Source organism: Malaya genurostris, chromosome 2 (assembly GCF_030247185.1).
Source record: "Malaya genurostris strain Urasoe2022 chromosome 2, Malgen_1.1, whole genome shotgun sequence".
In the NCBI taxonomy this organism is placed as follows: domain Eukaryota; kingdom Metazoa; phylum Arthropoda; class Insecta; order Diptera; family Culicidae; genus Malaya; species Malaya genurostris.
In genome coordinates, this window is record NC_080571.1 from 212778675 (window position 1) to 212793071 (window position 14397).

Consider the following 14397-nt stretch of genomic DNA (forward strand, 5'->3'; position numbering starts at 1 on the left):
TTGTGTTTTCGCGAGGTCACTAGTAGTCTGTTAAAACAAAAGGCCGATTTCTACGAAAGAAATGTAATACAAAGTCTTTACTTTGCTGTGGATGTTATTCTTGTCCCTTGGGGATTAACGACGACAGCAATAACGAATGAAATAGGTTTTCTGGTCACCGTCTTTTTAATTTTCAAACTACTGTTTATAAACTAACGAAAATTCTTCTTCGGCATATGCTCTAAAATTGTATCAGCTCTTAGAGTTATCGGTAGAAAAAAAAACCATCTGCAAAGACTTTCGTTGTGAACGGAATCAATTACACACTTGAAATACTGTGAGAAGAGCTTCGGCGAACAATACACAATATTGAAAACATAATTTACAGAGTCTAAAAATTCAGGGCCAGAAAGATAGACGAAAAGGGACTCAAACGCATCCCCCGAAAATTATTATATTATAAATACTCTTCTCTTTAAATATTTAAATCAATTATAAATTCACAATTACCATGCCTTTGTCGACTGTTTTTTCCGACTTAATAATAGTATTTTGTCTAAAGTTTATGTACAGAGTGTTAGTCTTTCGAAGTTGTGGAGAACACAGTCCCAAATCAGCACATGGTTGAAATCAACGGACTCATAAATATCTTAATAATGCGTATTTTCGAAACTATGCGGAAGATAGGCTTCTTTTTAGGAATTTTTTGCTAATCCTTTGATGCGTATTTCTAGTTGCGTGCTGCTTGCATAAAAATCAGTTTTCCATAATTGAAACAATTTTAGTACAGTTTGGTAAAATTTTTATTTTTTTTCCTTCGCAACTTGAATGAGAAATTTTCAATTTTCATTACCTTATAACTCCGGAACCAGAAGTCGGGTCTATTTTGAGATCTGAGTTCGAGAAAATCCGTATAACCGTTTCCGATAAGTCGAAGCTTGTTCCACTTTTTTTTTTTTTTTTTTTTTTTAAATAACTATTTATTGGAATATGAGTTAAAATTAAATTATTAAGATTTAAATTGGGTGTTCAGCCACAAGTGGTGACTTTTCAGCCCTGTTATATATGTATGATTTGGTTATTACCATGAAGACATCATTTGCTTCCGCAATTCTGAGATTTTTGTGTAGGGAAAATTCTAAACCTACTTGTATTGTGTAATGGGGAAAAGGAACTTATATACTAACTTACTAACTAATACAGAGAGCGAATCGATTCAATTGAAGATTGCATCGATTTTTGTCGGAATTTGCTTATAATATTATGTGACATTACATCTAATGGTTCTATATTTGTGAGTCTGTGTAACTCATTTGTACTAAACCAGGGAGGACGCTTCAGAATCATACTTGTTCCACTTTGAAATACATAATAACCTATATTGAATTCCTGAAGTATATTCGGATCCGACATCCGGTTGCGGAATTACTGGGTGAAGATTGTGAAAAATGTTTATACCGTCACTAAAAGCAGTGAGTAAAACAGGTAAACTAATCTCTAAGCTTGCCTCAAAACTATTCCAATCGATAGTCATTATCAGTAGACAGCCAAAAAAATTAATGTCGGCTTTTTTGATTCCCGGTTTTTGATTAACGACCGGAGATTGTGATTATAGACTCAAAAATAGATCCCAGTTTCTTTTCTCGAACCGACATCGATTATACCGGCTCCCATATTCCGGGTTCGGAAGTACCTCCAATGGTGGAACTCACTTCGTTTCCTTAGAGATGGTCTTACCTATTTGAGATCTGTTTCGCTCTGTAAGTTACACTAGTTGCTGGACAAACCTTTATGTTTTTCAAGTTTTTCAAACAAAATTATTTAGCGAAAATCCACACATTTTTATATGAGAATATGAGAGATATTAGAAAGGCATCATTACATCACTAGGTGGATTAAAACAGGTTTTTACCAGAAACTAATAAGATCTGCAATCTAGAAGATTTAGCTAGCCAGTGTTGAAGAAAATGTCACGATTGAAATTGAAATTTTTCCACTTATCACCCCGTAACTTTGGGATCGTAAGTCGGATCTGAATGAAAGTCTAGAATTTTCTATGTGATATAAAGCCCTTTGATATTGAACTTAGACATTTTTTTTATCTCGACGAACTGATTTGAATGGTGTATGATACTTGACATAACCGAGTCTTGGTTCAAAAGTCCGTTTTCACAGTGATTGTTTAACCTATCTGTATTAGAGAGACAATGTATACCAGTCACCAAGATGATCAATATGCCCATAATAACGGGAGTTTTTCATGTTAGTAACATCTAATGTGTAAATAATGCACAATTTAGCGTTTCTCTCAGTTTATTTCTATATTTATTTTATTTGAAGCAGGAAAAGCCTCACTGGAAATAAGATAATATCAAATTTTACTACTACCGGAGGCTTTGGTTGATGAGCAACGGGGCGCGTACCTTCGCTTGGCGGATTGGGGTGGGAGTCAATTGACACTTATTACAAGGTAAAGGAGTTGGACACAGTCAGACCATACCGAGATCTATCGTTTGCTTATAAATGAAAAAATTGAGAATTGTTTTGTTTTCTAGATCGATCTCGGAGTGGATATGACTAATAATGCTTGAAATAGACAATATGTAATTAGGTGGTTTCAAGCATTCTTATGCCTGAAATTGGTCACCAAATTGAATTAATTTGATGAAATTGTGGTGAATATTAATATGTCACATTTGTCCTGAGCTGGTGAATTTAATTCGAAAAAGAGGACTATTATTATCAGGAATAAGAGTAAATTGACATCTTAAGAACTGTGAAGAAACATTCAAACTTGTCCGATCCGGTTCGGTAGAATGACAAAATGCCGATACGATACATACGCACGACCCAATGATTGACTGGTTATCAGGTGAAGCAAAATAGACACATTTTTTGGTGAACTTGCAATAGAAGATACTCGTATCTTTCGTTGCAAATTGGTAACCGTAAACGAATCTGTCGCTTGGGTTACAAGGGTTTCCTCCTTCGTTGCTGGTGTTCATTTGGGCACCATAGCCTAGTTCATCCGGTATGAAAAGCGCGTAGCCCAAAGGGAGGTCGCTTAGAACAATGTGCCAATCACACATTAACACAATGCGTTGGTGCATTTATCAATACACTGAGGTCTTTTTTTATGCGGTCTTTTTTTATGCGGTTTTTTTTTACGCGACTTTTTTTATGCGAATTTTCAGAGTTATGCGGTTTTTTTTTATGCGAAGTTTCAGAGTTATGCGGTTTTTTTTTTATGCGAATTTTCAGAGTTATGCGGTTTGCCCTTCTGCGGTCTTTTTTTATGCGAAGTTTCAGAGTTATGCGGTTTTTTTTTATGCGAATTTTCAGAGTTATGCGGTTTTTTTTTTATGCGAATTTTCAGAGTTATGCGGTTTTTTTTTATGCGGTTTTTTTTATGCGGTACGTAAATTCGCATAAAAAAAGACTTCAGTGTATTGGCACTTTCGTTTTCACACAGTTGCACAGTTGCGGCACATAAAGGGCTCAGTTTTGACAAGTAGCTGTTTCATGGAGCACAGCGTAGCACACTTAGATTCACAGTATATCACGTGTTTTTTTAGAAGCACAATATAGTTTGTGTTAAGCGACTCTCCCCTTGGCGTAGCCTTGTAATCTCCACACTCGGCCAGAGTAGCCCATAAAGTGATTAAAAAAAAACAAATAACCAGACGTTGCATTACAAATTAAATTCTCTCTTTTTTCAGCACGAACTTCAAACGACTACAGCATAAGGACGTGCAAATTACTCATGTAAGTCAAAAGATATCTTATTTCTCGTTTTTACATTCAACTATCAAGATACGCATTTCCCGGCCAGAGAAAGCGAAAAACTCGAAAAAATTTGTAGGGTTTTTGTTCCTGTAAACACAGATGCCTTCTGGATCTGAGTTGTGAGAATGATTTTCCTAGTAATTGCATAGCCTTTTGTGTTAAATATAGTACCCTCTCGTCATGCAATTTCACTGTACTATGATAACCGACTCCAAACCCAAACAGCCTGTCATGATCCGTAATAAAATACCACCTTAATAAAGTAGTTTACTTGAAAATAATTGATCGAATAACCATAGCTCAATTCAATCAAAGAAAAAATGCATATTGTAATGAACTGTTCTGGCTCTGGAACTGCATTGAAATTGAGTATAATTTTCATTCCACTATAACAGTAAATTTTTCAGCTTACTCCAACAGTGAGCATATCCCTACATTACCAATGTGGCAACGTGTCAGTTATTACTAAAGAAAAGTTCTTTCAACATGAAACAAAATAATCAATCCGCGGCTTCGGAACGAAGAATTTAGATGGAGGAAAAATTACTGACTGCTTTGAAAGTCAAATAGCATACCCATATGTGTGGTAGCCGGCAATTCTTGAGAGCATTAATTTTGCCCCTCGTATAATGTTTTGCAAGGTCGAGCTATTATCTGGGCACCCATGTATAGATAGATGAATATAGCAGCAGCAGCAGCGGTAGCAGCATTGACCGACCGATAGATGGCCCGTCGAAATTGGTAAATTGTGCATTTTTTCGGAATAACGATTGCGCGTTCTTTGGAATCTGCGCGTTCGCCCGTATGCAGCACCAACCGGGGACCTCGTGCTCTGATCGGTATAAATATTGTACGATGCACCACTAATGCCATCAGTTGAATCACAGAGTTCTAGCAGTTCAGGCGAGTAATATTAGAAAATTTTGAAAGATTTCAAACACAAAATGTTCAAGGTGAGCTCCAAATGTGGTACATTTCATCGAAGCCTTATTTTAATCCTACCGCCGTGTTCCAGATCTGTACCCTGGTTGCCTGTTTGCTCATCGTTGTATCGGGCGAGTACTACGTGGAAGAGGGACAACATGAACTAGTAGAACATGACGCTTATCCGAAGTATAAATACGAATACGGAGTTGAAGATCCCCACACTGGCGATCACAAGAGTCAATGGGAACATCGGGACGGTGATGTTGTCGTTGGTTCGTACTCTTTGGCCGATGCTGACGGCACGCATCGAGTGGTAACGTACAACTCCGACGATCACAATGGGTTCCAGGCTCACGTACAGCGAGTAGGACATGCACAGCACCCACACGGTGAAAGTTATTCCAATATTGAACAGCATCATTAGGATGCAGAAGTGTTTGAGCGAGGGGGAAATTGTTAATAAAAGTTCTTCGATCACTCGAATCGGCTGGAAACATTTTAGAAATGTAATTTAATCTAGGTCTAATGACCATACGTATGTAACCTGCAGGAAGTGTGAAATATGCACTGCTATAGAGAACTGATGAAATTATTGTTGAGATGCAAATCTGTTTCGGATTGTTAGTTTCGACTATTACGAAAATGGGGTAATTTCTAGATTGTAGAACGAATACAATGGGTTGTTCTTGAGAGTTAAGGCGATCTTGTGAAAGAGTTACTGTTTGGATACAAACTATAGATAGCAAATGCTTTCTCAGTGATTGTACTGTGATTAAAGGTGATTTTGGACAATTATTATGTAATGTAAAGCAATATTATGTAATATTGTAAGCTCATTAGAATACATATCTATTTAACAATGCTACGGATGTTTAAAATTTGTACACCCGTAGAAGATTTATTTCTTCTACATAATCTACATTTTCACTTGGACTCCCGAATATCGAACTTCGCTCTAAATAGTGAAAGAATTCTTCGTGTCCAAAATCTGAAACGTTGCGCTTAGACTGAAACAAAAACAAAACAATATATATATATATATATATATATATATATATATATATATATATATATATATATATATATATATATATATATATATATATATATATATATATATATATATATATATATATATATATATATATATATATATATATATATATATATATATATATATATATATATATATATATATATATATATATATATATACGAAGCTTTGATGTTGAAGTATGACAATGAATTCGATTTCGATGTATGCCGCTGACTTCTGTCATCTATTTCTGTTGCCCGTGAGTGCGATACAAATATAATTGATGTAGTATAACTACATCAAACGTCCACAAACGACTACAATCTACCAAGTGAAAAACAAAACTTCAAGATCCTGGATTGATAAAAAATAGAATAAGCCTATGATATGACAATCAATGTTGCACACATTTTCGTGTAACTAATTCATTCATCCATCGTCAATGCGAACTTCCATACACTCTATAAGACTATGACTTCGGGAAATTGCTAGATCCCTAAGAAGAATCAGCCAAAACCCCGTGAAGAATCAGCCAACCCCCGTGGTGACAACCAGGGTATCTTAACGGAGGGTGATGGTGAGACCGGTGCTGCTAGGTTCTGATTATTTCACGGGTATCAGTCGAATTTCGAGTGCTCTTCGGTACTTCCAGAGACTGATGCGGTCAATCTAGAGTCAATCCGGAACTATGCGATAAGACGTCCTGGGATAGAGCGCGTGCTGTACTTCAGCCACAGGTCGGTACCTGCCAACCTTACCTTTTTGATGTCACGGATGCTCGCACATGCCCCCAATTTATATAAAAATAATGCTGTTGGGACCGGCGACTCCACCGTCAACTCTGCAGAAACTTGGAAAAACTCCCAATACTTTTGGTAGGACTCTTGTAGCCAAGTCCGTGCTCTACGATGGATCCGCTTCAACTCCTCCTGCAATACCTTTTTCTCAACCAACCGGTTGCTCAGTTCTTCCACCACTTTGCAGTTCATGGGAGGGCCTTCCAATCGCAACCCACCATCGTGACTCCAACGCAGCCTAATTTTTCAAACTCCACTGTTTGAATCGACCGTTGGCTAAACACTACAACACATTTTTTCCTACACAATCCACGCATAACTTTTTTTTGTTACTACGAAACGGTAACAGCTCTTATCAACCGCTACCTCATTTTGAGTAAAAACCTACCCAAAATCAACTAAAGTGTATCTCCTCAATTATAGGTAACGAAATATGACCTAAAAATTCAGGTAAATGTAAGTTTGCCCAAAGTGTTGTCATGGCATTTTTGGCAAAGCTCGCTACCCATGTTTTACGATCAAGTCAAAAATTGGTAGATTCAAGTCAAAAGTGGCGACGATGTTGCCACTTTATCCTCGATCTTCCTCTTCAGCTTCTTTTGGAGTTTCTTATCGCCGAAGGCCATCGACCGTCCAGAACCGGATTTTCTGTTGATGCTCTGATTGTTGGCTAATAGTGCCAAGATATTATAGATATCGGAACGGGCTTACCCGGCGTCTACAAAGTGCCACACGATGTCCGTTTTCGACGCGGTGGGGGGCGTTCTTCGATCGCGTAACACTTCTGAACGGTGTTGCTTCATTGTTTTTTCCATCACAATTAGAGTTCGATTGATAGAGCTGTTAAATTTTGTCTGCTGACTCAAGGGGTAACTATGATTGATGCTGCATGGGTAGTTTCGTCATAGCGGGTGAAGGTAAACACCGAGTGAGTGAACGAATTGACATTTTGGGCCACGTTCCGAATCAAAAGGTTCAGATTGTGCATGAATTGATCTCTCTTTTTCCTTGAGTTCACAAGGTTGCCTTTCCTCGCTTTTGATACCCTGCCAGCTCTCTACTGGTCGAATTGTCAATTTGCAACAGTTTCACGATCCACCTGTGTGATTGGCATTGTATACCTACAAAGGAAAGTGTTGCATGTTTTTTTTTAGTTACTCTCATTCAGTAGGCAAAGGTACAATCAGGAATGCCACTTTTGCAGCCTTGGAGATCCATAGTGGTGTATACCATTTGAAAAAGTTTGACGAGATCAGAAAATATCTGTGTATGTATGTGTGTATGTATAGATGTGCACCTTTAAACCAATGGTTTTGCACTCAATTTTCTGGAAAATGGTTGAACCAATTTCAACAAACTTAGGCTCGTTTGAAAGCTACTGGCTATCACGGTTATGGTGATACAGGGTCCGGCACTCGAAGTGTAACCAACTTCAGACCTTCGAGCCTGGCGTCAAGGTAAATGCGACATATTATCGGGAAAGTATTCTGGAAGTTGCTTTGAAGCCGTTGGCAGACAAACATTTCGGTGGCAGACAATGGACGTTTCAGCAGGACTCGGCACCGTCTCACAAAGCTCGAGTGAACCAAGAATGGCTGAAAAACAACGTTCCGAACTTCATCACGTCCACACAATGGCTCTCGAATTCACCAGATGCGAATCCAATGGATTATTCTCTTTGGGCCATTTTGGAGAGCAAAGTCCGAACTAAAAGATACACCAGTCTCGAGGCGCTGAAAAAAGTTATTGTCCGCGAGTGGGCCAAAATACACCTGCAAGTCACATTCGAACAGCTTGCGATTCGTTTTTTGACCATCTCAAGGCCATAGTCAAGGCAAAAGGTGGTCATATCGAGCAAAAGTGAATTGATTCTGAATTTTGTATTATTTTTACACATTTTGTACTTTGAATTAAGTAAAAGTAATTTTCCAAACTGAATTTATGGCCTTTTAAATTTGTTACACTTCGAGTGCCGGACCCTGTATAATGGCATAAGTGACATAAACCTTTAAAACTCATTACCGCTTTATTTCCTTACATATGTATATTTTTCTATCCGTATTATTATTTCTGATAGACCTACAATCACGCTCAAATGTATTATTACTAATGCGCTCAGTTTGAGAAATGTTGCCGATTATGTGACATAAACGCAAAAGCATACTTTAGTGAACTACCTCAATCAATCCGAATAAATTGATGTCTTGTTTGTTTTACACAACTAGGTGAATTAAGAATAGGTTTATCTAGTTCAATTAAAAAAAAACAACACAAAATATAGTCATAGTAGCATCCTGTTCAGCGAATGCGAATTGTTCATCTTTTGCCACTTTCCTCGCCATGTATGGGGAGAGGGAGAGGGTCACGTCCTTTGGTACCATTTAGATGATACGGGATATCACTGTATGACCTTCATTTCGTAATAGCAATACGCCAAATCCGACCAAACCAGAGCGAAACAATTGCGTTGCTTGATAAAAGACAACATCCGTTTTTCCGGCAATCTTAACAATAAATTTTCTCGTTTATGGTTTCGGTCGCAATGTTAATGTTCCTCTTCAAACCACAGATACAGATGACCTGTCAAGTTAAATATTTATTTGCCAACTTCGTCAGCTTAATGTGCTTAATATTGTGAACTACATTGGCATTAGTTTATTTGATAACATTCAACATTCCCAGCAACTGATACAGCCTTGTTTTCAACTGTGTTAAGTATGATTAAATGGTTGTGGATGTTTATGGTTATAATGCTCCAACTAATAAATCATGTAGGAAATGAAATGACGTTTCAAGAAAAGAGATTTCTGCGTTGAAGACAGGCCTCGATCTGAACAAGCAAAAAAAAATGAAGGCAAACAGTTGAAAGCATTATTCGATGAAGATCCGAGTCAAATGCAAGAGGAGCTCGCAGAATCATTGGAAGTGACTCAACAAGCAGTTTCTGTACGATTAAAATCCATGGGAATAATTCAAAAGCAATGCAGTTGAGTGCCTCATGAACTAAAACCGAGAGACACTGAAATGCGATGTTCACTTGCGAGCAGCTGATTCAAATGTAACAAAAGAAAGGTTTTTTACATCGAATTGGTACGGGGATGAAAAATGGATATTCTATGATAACTCCAAGAAGAAGAAATACTACGCTATCCCCGGTCATTATTAGGTATGATTATATGGGAGGTGATTGTAGCAAGTGCCTTTAAACAAGGGGGTGTAATGTTTGTAACGGCATAACTCCGAATGTACTGAATGTATTGCTATCGAACTTGGCACATGTACTTCCAGCTCTTCAGAGATGATCATAAGCGTATTTTTATAGATGAGGGACCGTAGCAAGTGTCATTCCCAAGGAGGGATCATGAAAAAATGAAAAAATTCATATAACTTGACGAAAATAGATATTTTTTGAAAACCTTAGAAACGTTTCGCATACCTTAGATATGATTATACTAGGGGTGGATGAAGCAACACGGAAAGACCGAAATTAGCATTTTGGCGAAAAAATTAGTTGATTTTCTGATTTTAGTTAGTTATTTTTTGAGACAACTAAAAAAATCTTATTTTTGCTAATTTAGATTTTTTAATTCTAATTCTCTTAATAATAATAAAATATTTGTTGAAATGGCTATTTTTTTAGTTGAATTCACCAATTAAACGAGCTGTCATTTCTTAGCTAAGGCACGCTTCATATCCATTCAACTAATTTTTTAGTTGAATTAGAGAAATAAAACGTTGTTTTCAGCCAACATAAATGGTTGAATTGGTTTCTGCAATTAGCAGCTATATGGCGCTCGTTAACACCGTAATGACTACTAGCCACTAGATGGCACACTACTACCGAAAAAAATTTCAGTCGCGGTTATCTTTTCTATATTTGCAGGTATAAATACGATGTTGTATTGGAGAAAAAGACATAAGCGAAACATAAACTTCTTTTTGAAAAATTTTACTTCTAAATCGCTGTTTTCTTCATTCGACTTCGCGAAATCGACTCTCTCACTGAAAACTTTGAGCACTCGGAAAACAAAAACCGAATACAAGTAGTACACCGGACGGCGTAGCCCGGAATGAGAAGATACAAAAAAAACATCATTTGACGTATACAATTAGAGTGCAACATTCGAAACTCACTTCACTGTTTCCCGTAAAAACATTATTACCCACAATCGCTTCAACTGCGCACAAATTCTGAATAAATACACTTTCCACTAACAGTTTACGTCATTTTTACATATCGGTTTAGAAATTTATATAGGGATATATCGTAACACATGCGAAAAACATCTAAACAATTTGCGAGCAGTTTCAACAAGACTGTCCTTTTTAGCTTTTTAATGGATTGTTTTGCTTTGACACTGCTGTCCTTCAGTAATGACGGTGATAGATAAATAGAATCAAAGTTTCTGATTTTAATAACGAAATTAGTTGTCAATGAGAATTTCGTGCTGGATTGAAATATTGCTGGTTTGTGTCCATAATATTCGCCAACTGAACACTTTCTCTAAAAATAAGAGTTTTTTTCAGCACAGTAAATTCTAAATTTTAACTAATTTTATAGTTATTTTGGAAATTTTGTTGTTAAAATCAACTAATTCAAAAACAGTAATACGAATTAGGCGCAGAGCTAATTTCGGTCGTTCCGTGAAGTGTAATTGAATCGTTATTCTATAGGTTGAAGATGTTGTACTAATTCCAAGCAGTGTTTTTGATTGCCGAAAATTTGACAGAAGTTGCTATATTGCTATCTATATTGTATACAACATTTTCAATCCGGTAGAAGATGCTTCAAGAACTCGAGTCTCTCAATGTATGAACCGCGAGAGAATTTTTCTACGTTTCTTCGCTCCACTTCATACTCTGAGTATTTCACGGCCCTTAAAAATTACAATCTGATAATGATTGGTGCTGTGTGGAATTTATCAAGAGAGAATCGCAAGTTAACAATTATCGCAGAAAATCGAATCGATGATTTGACTTGATGATTCTCATACCAGGTTGCAATATTTCAAAACCCTTGTGTGGAGCATTCACATACATTTTCATAGACACAACTTATGCAAAGGTTATATGCACACAATTATCCACAATTATCCAGCCCATACAGAATCGGATCGCGAAACGAGAATAAGCGACCGTTTTTTGCTTGCGCTTCAGAGAGAATCCCCACAGCAGTGAACTAACCTTTGATTCTCAGACAGGTCATCGAAAGAAATTCGCTCTCGCACTGGTGTCTATTCTATGTTAAATTAAACATGCCGGTTTTTTTTTGTTGCTGCGATGATATTCGTCTCTCTTTGATGGCACTGATTGAATCGTGTGAAGAGTTGCTAGTAAGTGTTCTTTGATACGATAAAAGCCATTCTTGATTCCAAGTATCATGCATTCGATTAAATATACGGTTTTACCTGCCTTTGGATCCTAATAACTAATAATACTCAGCACAATAGCATACAAATTTAAACAGAATCAGTTTCATAAAAAGTTGAGATAGGTATTGAGCAGGCCCGTGCGCAGGAATCATTCAAGGGAAGGGTTCAAGGGAGGGTTCAAGCGAGAGTTCAATGGAGGGGTCAAAATGGGAGGGTGGGGGGAGTTTCAAGGGAGGTTAGGATTCAAGGGAAAGAGGGGGTTCAAAAGGTGGGGAAGGTGCATAAATTTGAAAGAAAAGTCAAGTTTTTTGCAGTTTTATATCAAAAGTACTCTATTGTTCATGGTACTTACTGTTGAAAAATCTTCCATGGGGGGTGGGGGGGTTTGAAACCCCCAAATCCCCCCCCTGCGCACTGGCCTGGTATTGAGGATAACATTCAAGTATCAAAGGAAGGTATTGGGTGTTCTCGTAAAGGCATTTTCAATCATATGCGCTCTCTTTGCAACGCTGACACCAATTATCAGAGCGGTCACACTGCAGGTCGTTGTGTTAACTTTTTTATGTCGTTCGGTAGTTCAGTTTCTAGCGTCTCTACATTGTCCTAATGTGTCGATTATTACTCACGTGCTATTTAATAGAAACAGAATCAATCCAGTCTCACAAATTGACATGCGCATTGATTGTTTTCTAGCTGTACCCAAAACTCGCTTTGACAGTCAAATGAAATTAATAAAAATTGAGGTAATAACCAACACTCCACTTCCGCAATTAGAAATCACTTGCTGTTTAAACATTTCACTATACCATTAAATCAAAACACTTACTGATCGTATTTGTTCATCCTCCACGACCTACATACAGTCGAAGAATCAGGATGCGCCCACCCACCTTAGCAAACGTATTATTTTCCTAGGCTTTGTGCCATCAACGGATCATTTGACCTCGACCCGTGTCTGGGTTTAGGCTTCAGCGGATCGCGGTCATCGGAAAGCCCGTTCCAGCATGGTTTAACCACGCCGAAATGGTCTCTACTAAAACTAACCAACAGACCAATGATGTTGCCATCAATGACTGATCATTTCCGCATTGCGAAGACCATTGCAATTATACATACGAAACCCATTACCCTTTTATCGTATAGCTGACAGGAAAAGGCAACCGTGCTGACCCATTTTCAGGGGCCGCCGCAGCATCAACAATTGTTGACCGAAGCCCAGACTGCCACTGGTCACAAAAGGGGATCCCAAAATCCGCTGCCCACTAATCGAATTTACTTCACCAGTAATAGCATCCAGGTCCGATCCAGTCCAGTTGAAGTGGGCCACCCAATTAGGCTTTCGTTGCCATCTCCCGTTTTCGCTGGCGCTGGTTCCCATTGTTACCGGATAGACTAGGTACCCACTGACAAGTTCGTGAACCGTGCTTAGCGACGTTTGTTCAAGTCTGCCAAGCTGCCACCGCTCATCGAAGTGCGGGAAACGAAGAAGGAATCAATTTAGAAAATAACCTATTGATCTCGAGCGGATGGTGATGTGCTTCAAATACCTGCACAAATAAACTGTGAAAGTCCTCCCGCTTTGGAGCTTCGTTACACTGCCCACTACCGCAAATTGAGCTACATTACGTACAATGTAACAAAACGAGTCGTAGTGGAATTGACGTGGCTTAGCACGGGTTATCTACTCAAGGTGTACGCAAAAATTGTATTTTTTCTGTCAACCTTAAAAAATATCTTTGATGAACGTTTTGCAAGTATAACAAAAAATAATCCAACTAGGAGTTGAAAACTAGCAATGCGGAGAAAACTATGAGACTACTAGCAATTCATGCAACATCTAGCGGCGAGCATTTGATTTAGCTTGTCCGATGATTACACTTGCACTACCGCTTATACTATTCTAAAATAATTGATTAAAACAACAGGGACCCGATATATCACTGTTTCACGTTCAGTGAAATTGGATTAAGCAACAAGTAATGGCGGATCCGTAACTGATGTTACACTGATCCGCTCTTTTCGGTAACAAAGATCAGAGATCAACTAGGTTTACCTGTGTCCTAAAACGCAGTCAAGAGACGACTTGGTGAGAAGAAGTTTATCGGTCCGAACATAAATTCACTATACATACAATGATGGAATCTGGACATGGTTGGCCCCGAAAAAGGCAAAAAATGATTAAAACCAACTTTATTAGAACCAGTCACGTACCCAGAGGCAGGGCCTACGAAGCAGAACAGAGTCAAAACCACATAAAATGGAGGGTGAAACCGGGGTAAAATAAATAGCAATAATAATAATACATAAAATAGTAGTTTAGTTTTTGAAGCTTTATAAGTTATGAAGTTGTATAAGGCCTAACAGTTCGGCTGAAAAGTTCGTATCGTTTAACAGAAACACACATTATTTTGCCAAAATTCGTTTTTATTATTCAACATAATTGCCATCAGAGGCGATACAGCGATTATAGCGATCTTCCAACTTTTCGATACCATTTTTG

General features: G+C 37.8%; 2 protein-coding genes across 3 annotated transcripts in view; both read left to right on the top strand.

The window, feature by feature from the left end:
* LOC131427427 (uncharacterized) overlaps positions 1 to 14397 on the top strand; it is a 215491-nt gene that overhangs the window by 44537 nt on the left and 156557 nt on the right. For both annotated transcript variants that reach the window (XM_058590598.1, XM_058590599.1), the window contains exon 2: positions 3699 to 3744. The gene's annotated coding sequence lies outside the window, so the exon portion shown is untranslated. The remainder of the gene's footprint in view (positions 1 to 3698; positions 3745 to 14397) is intronic.
* On the top strand, positions 4528 to 5464 carry LOC131427432 (cuticle protein 19-like). Its single transcript, XM_058590612.1, has 2 exons — positions 4528 to 4718; positions 4781 to 5464. The coding sequence occupies exons 1-2, from the start codon at positions 4710 to 4712 to the stop codon at positions 5114 to 5116; spliced, it is 345 nt and encodes a 114-aa protein (XP_058446595.1). The 5' UTR covers positions 4528 to 4709; the 3' UTR covers positions 5117 to 5464.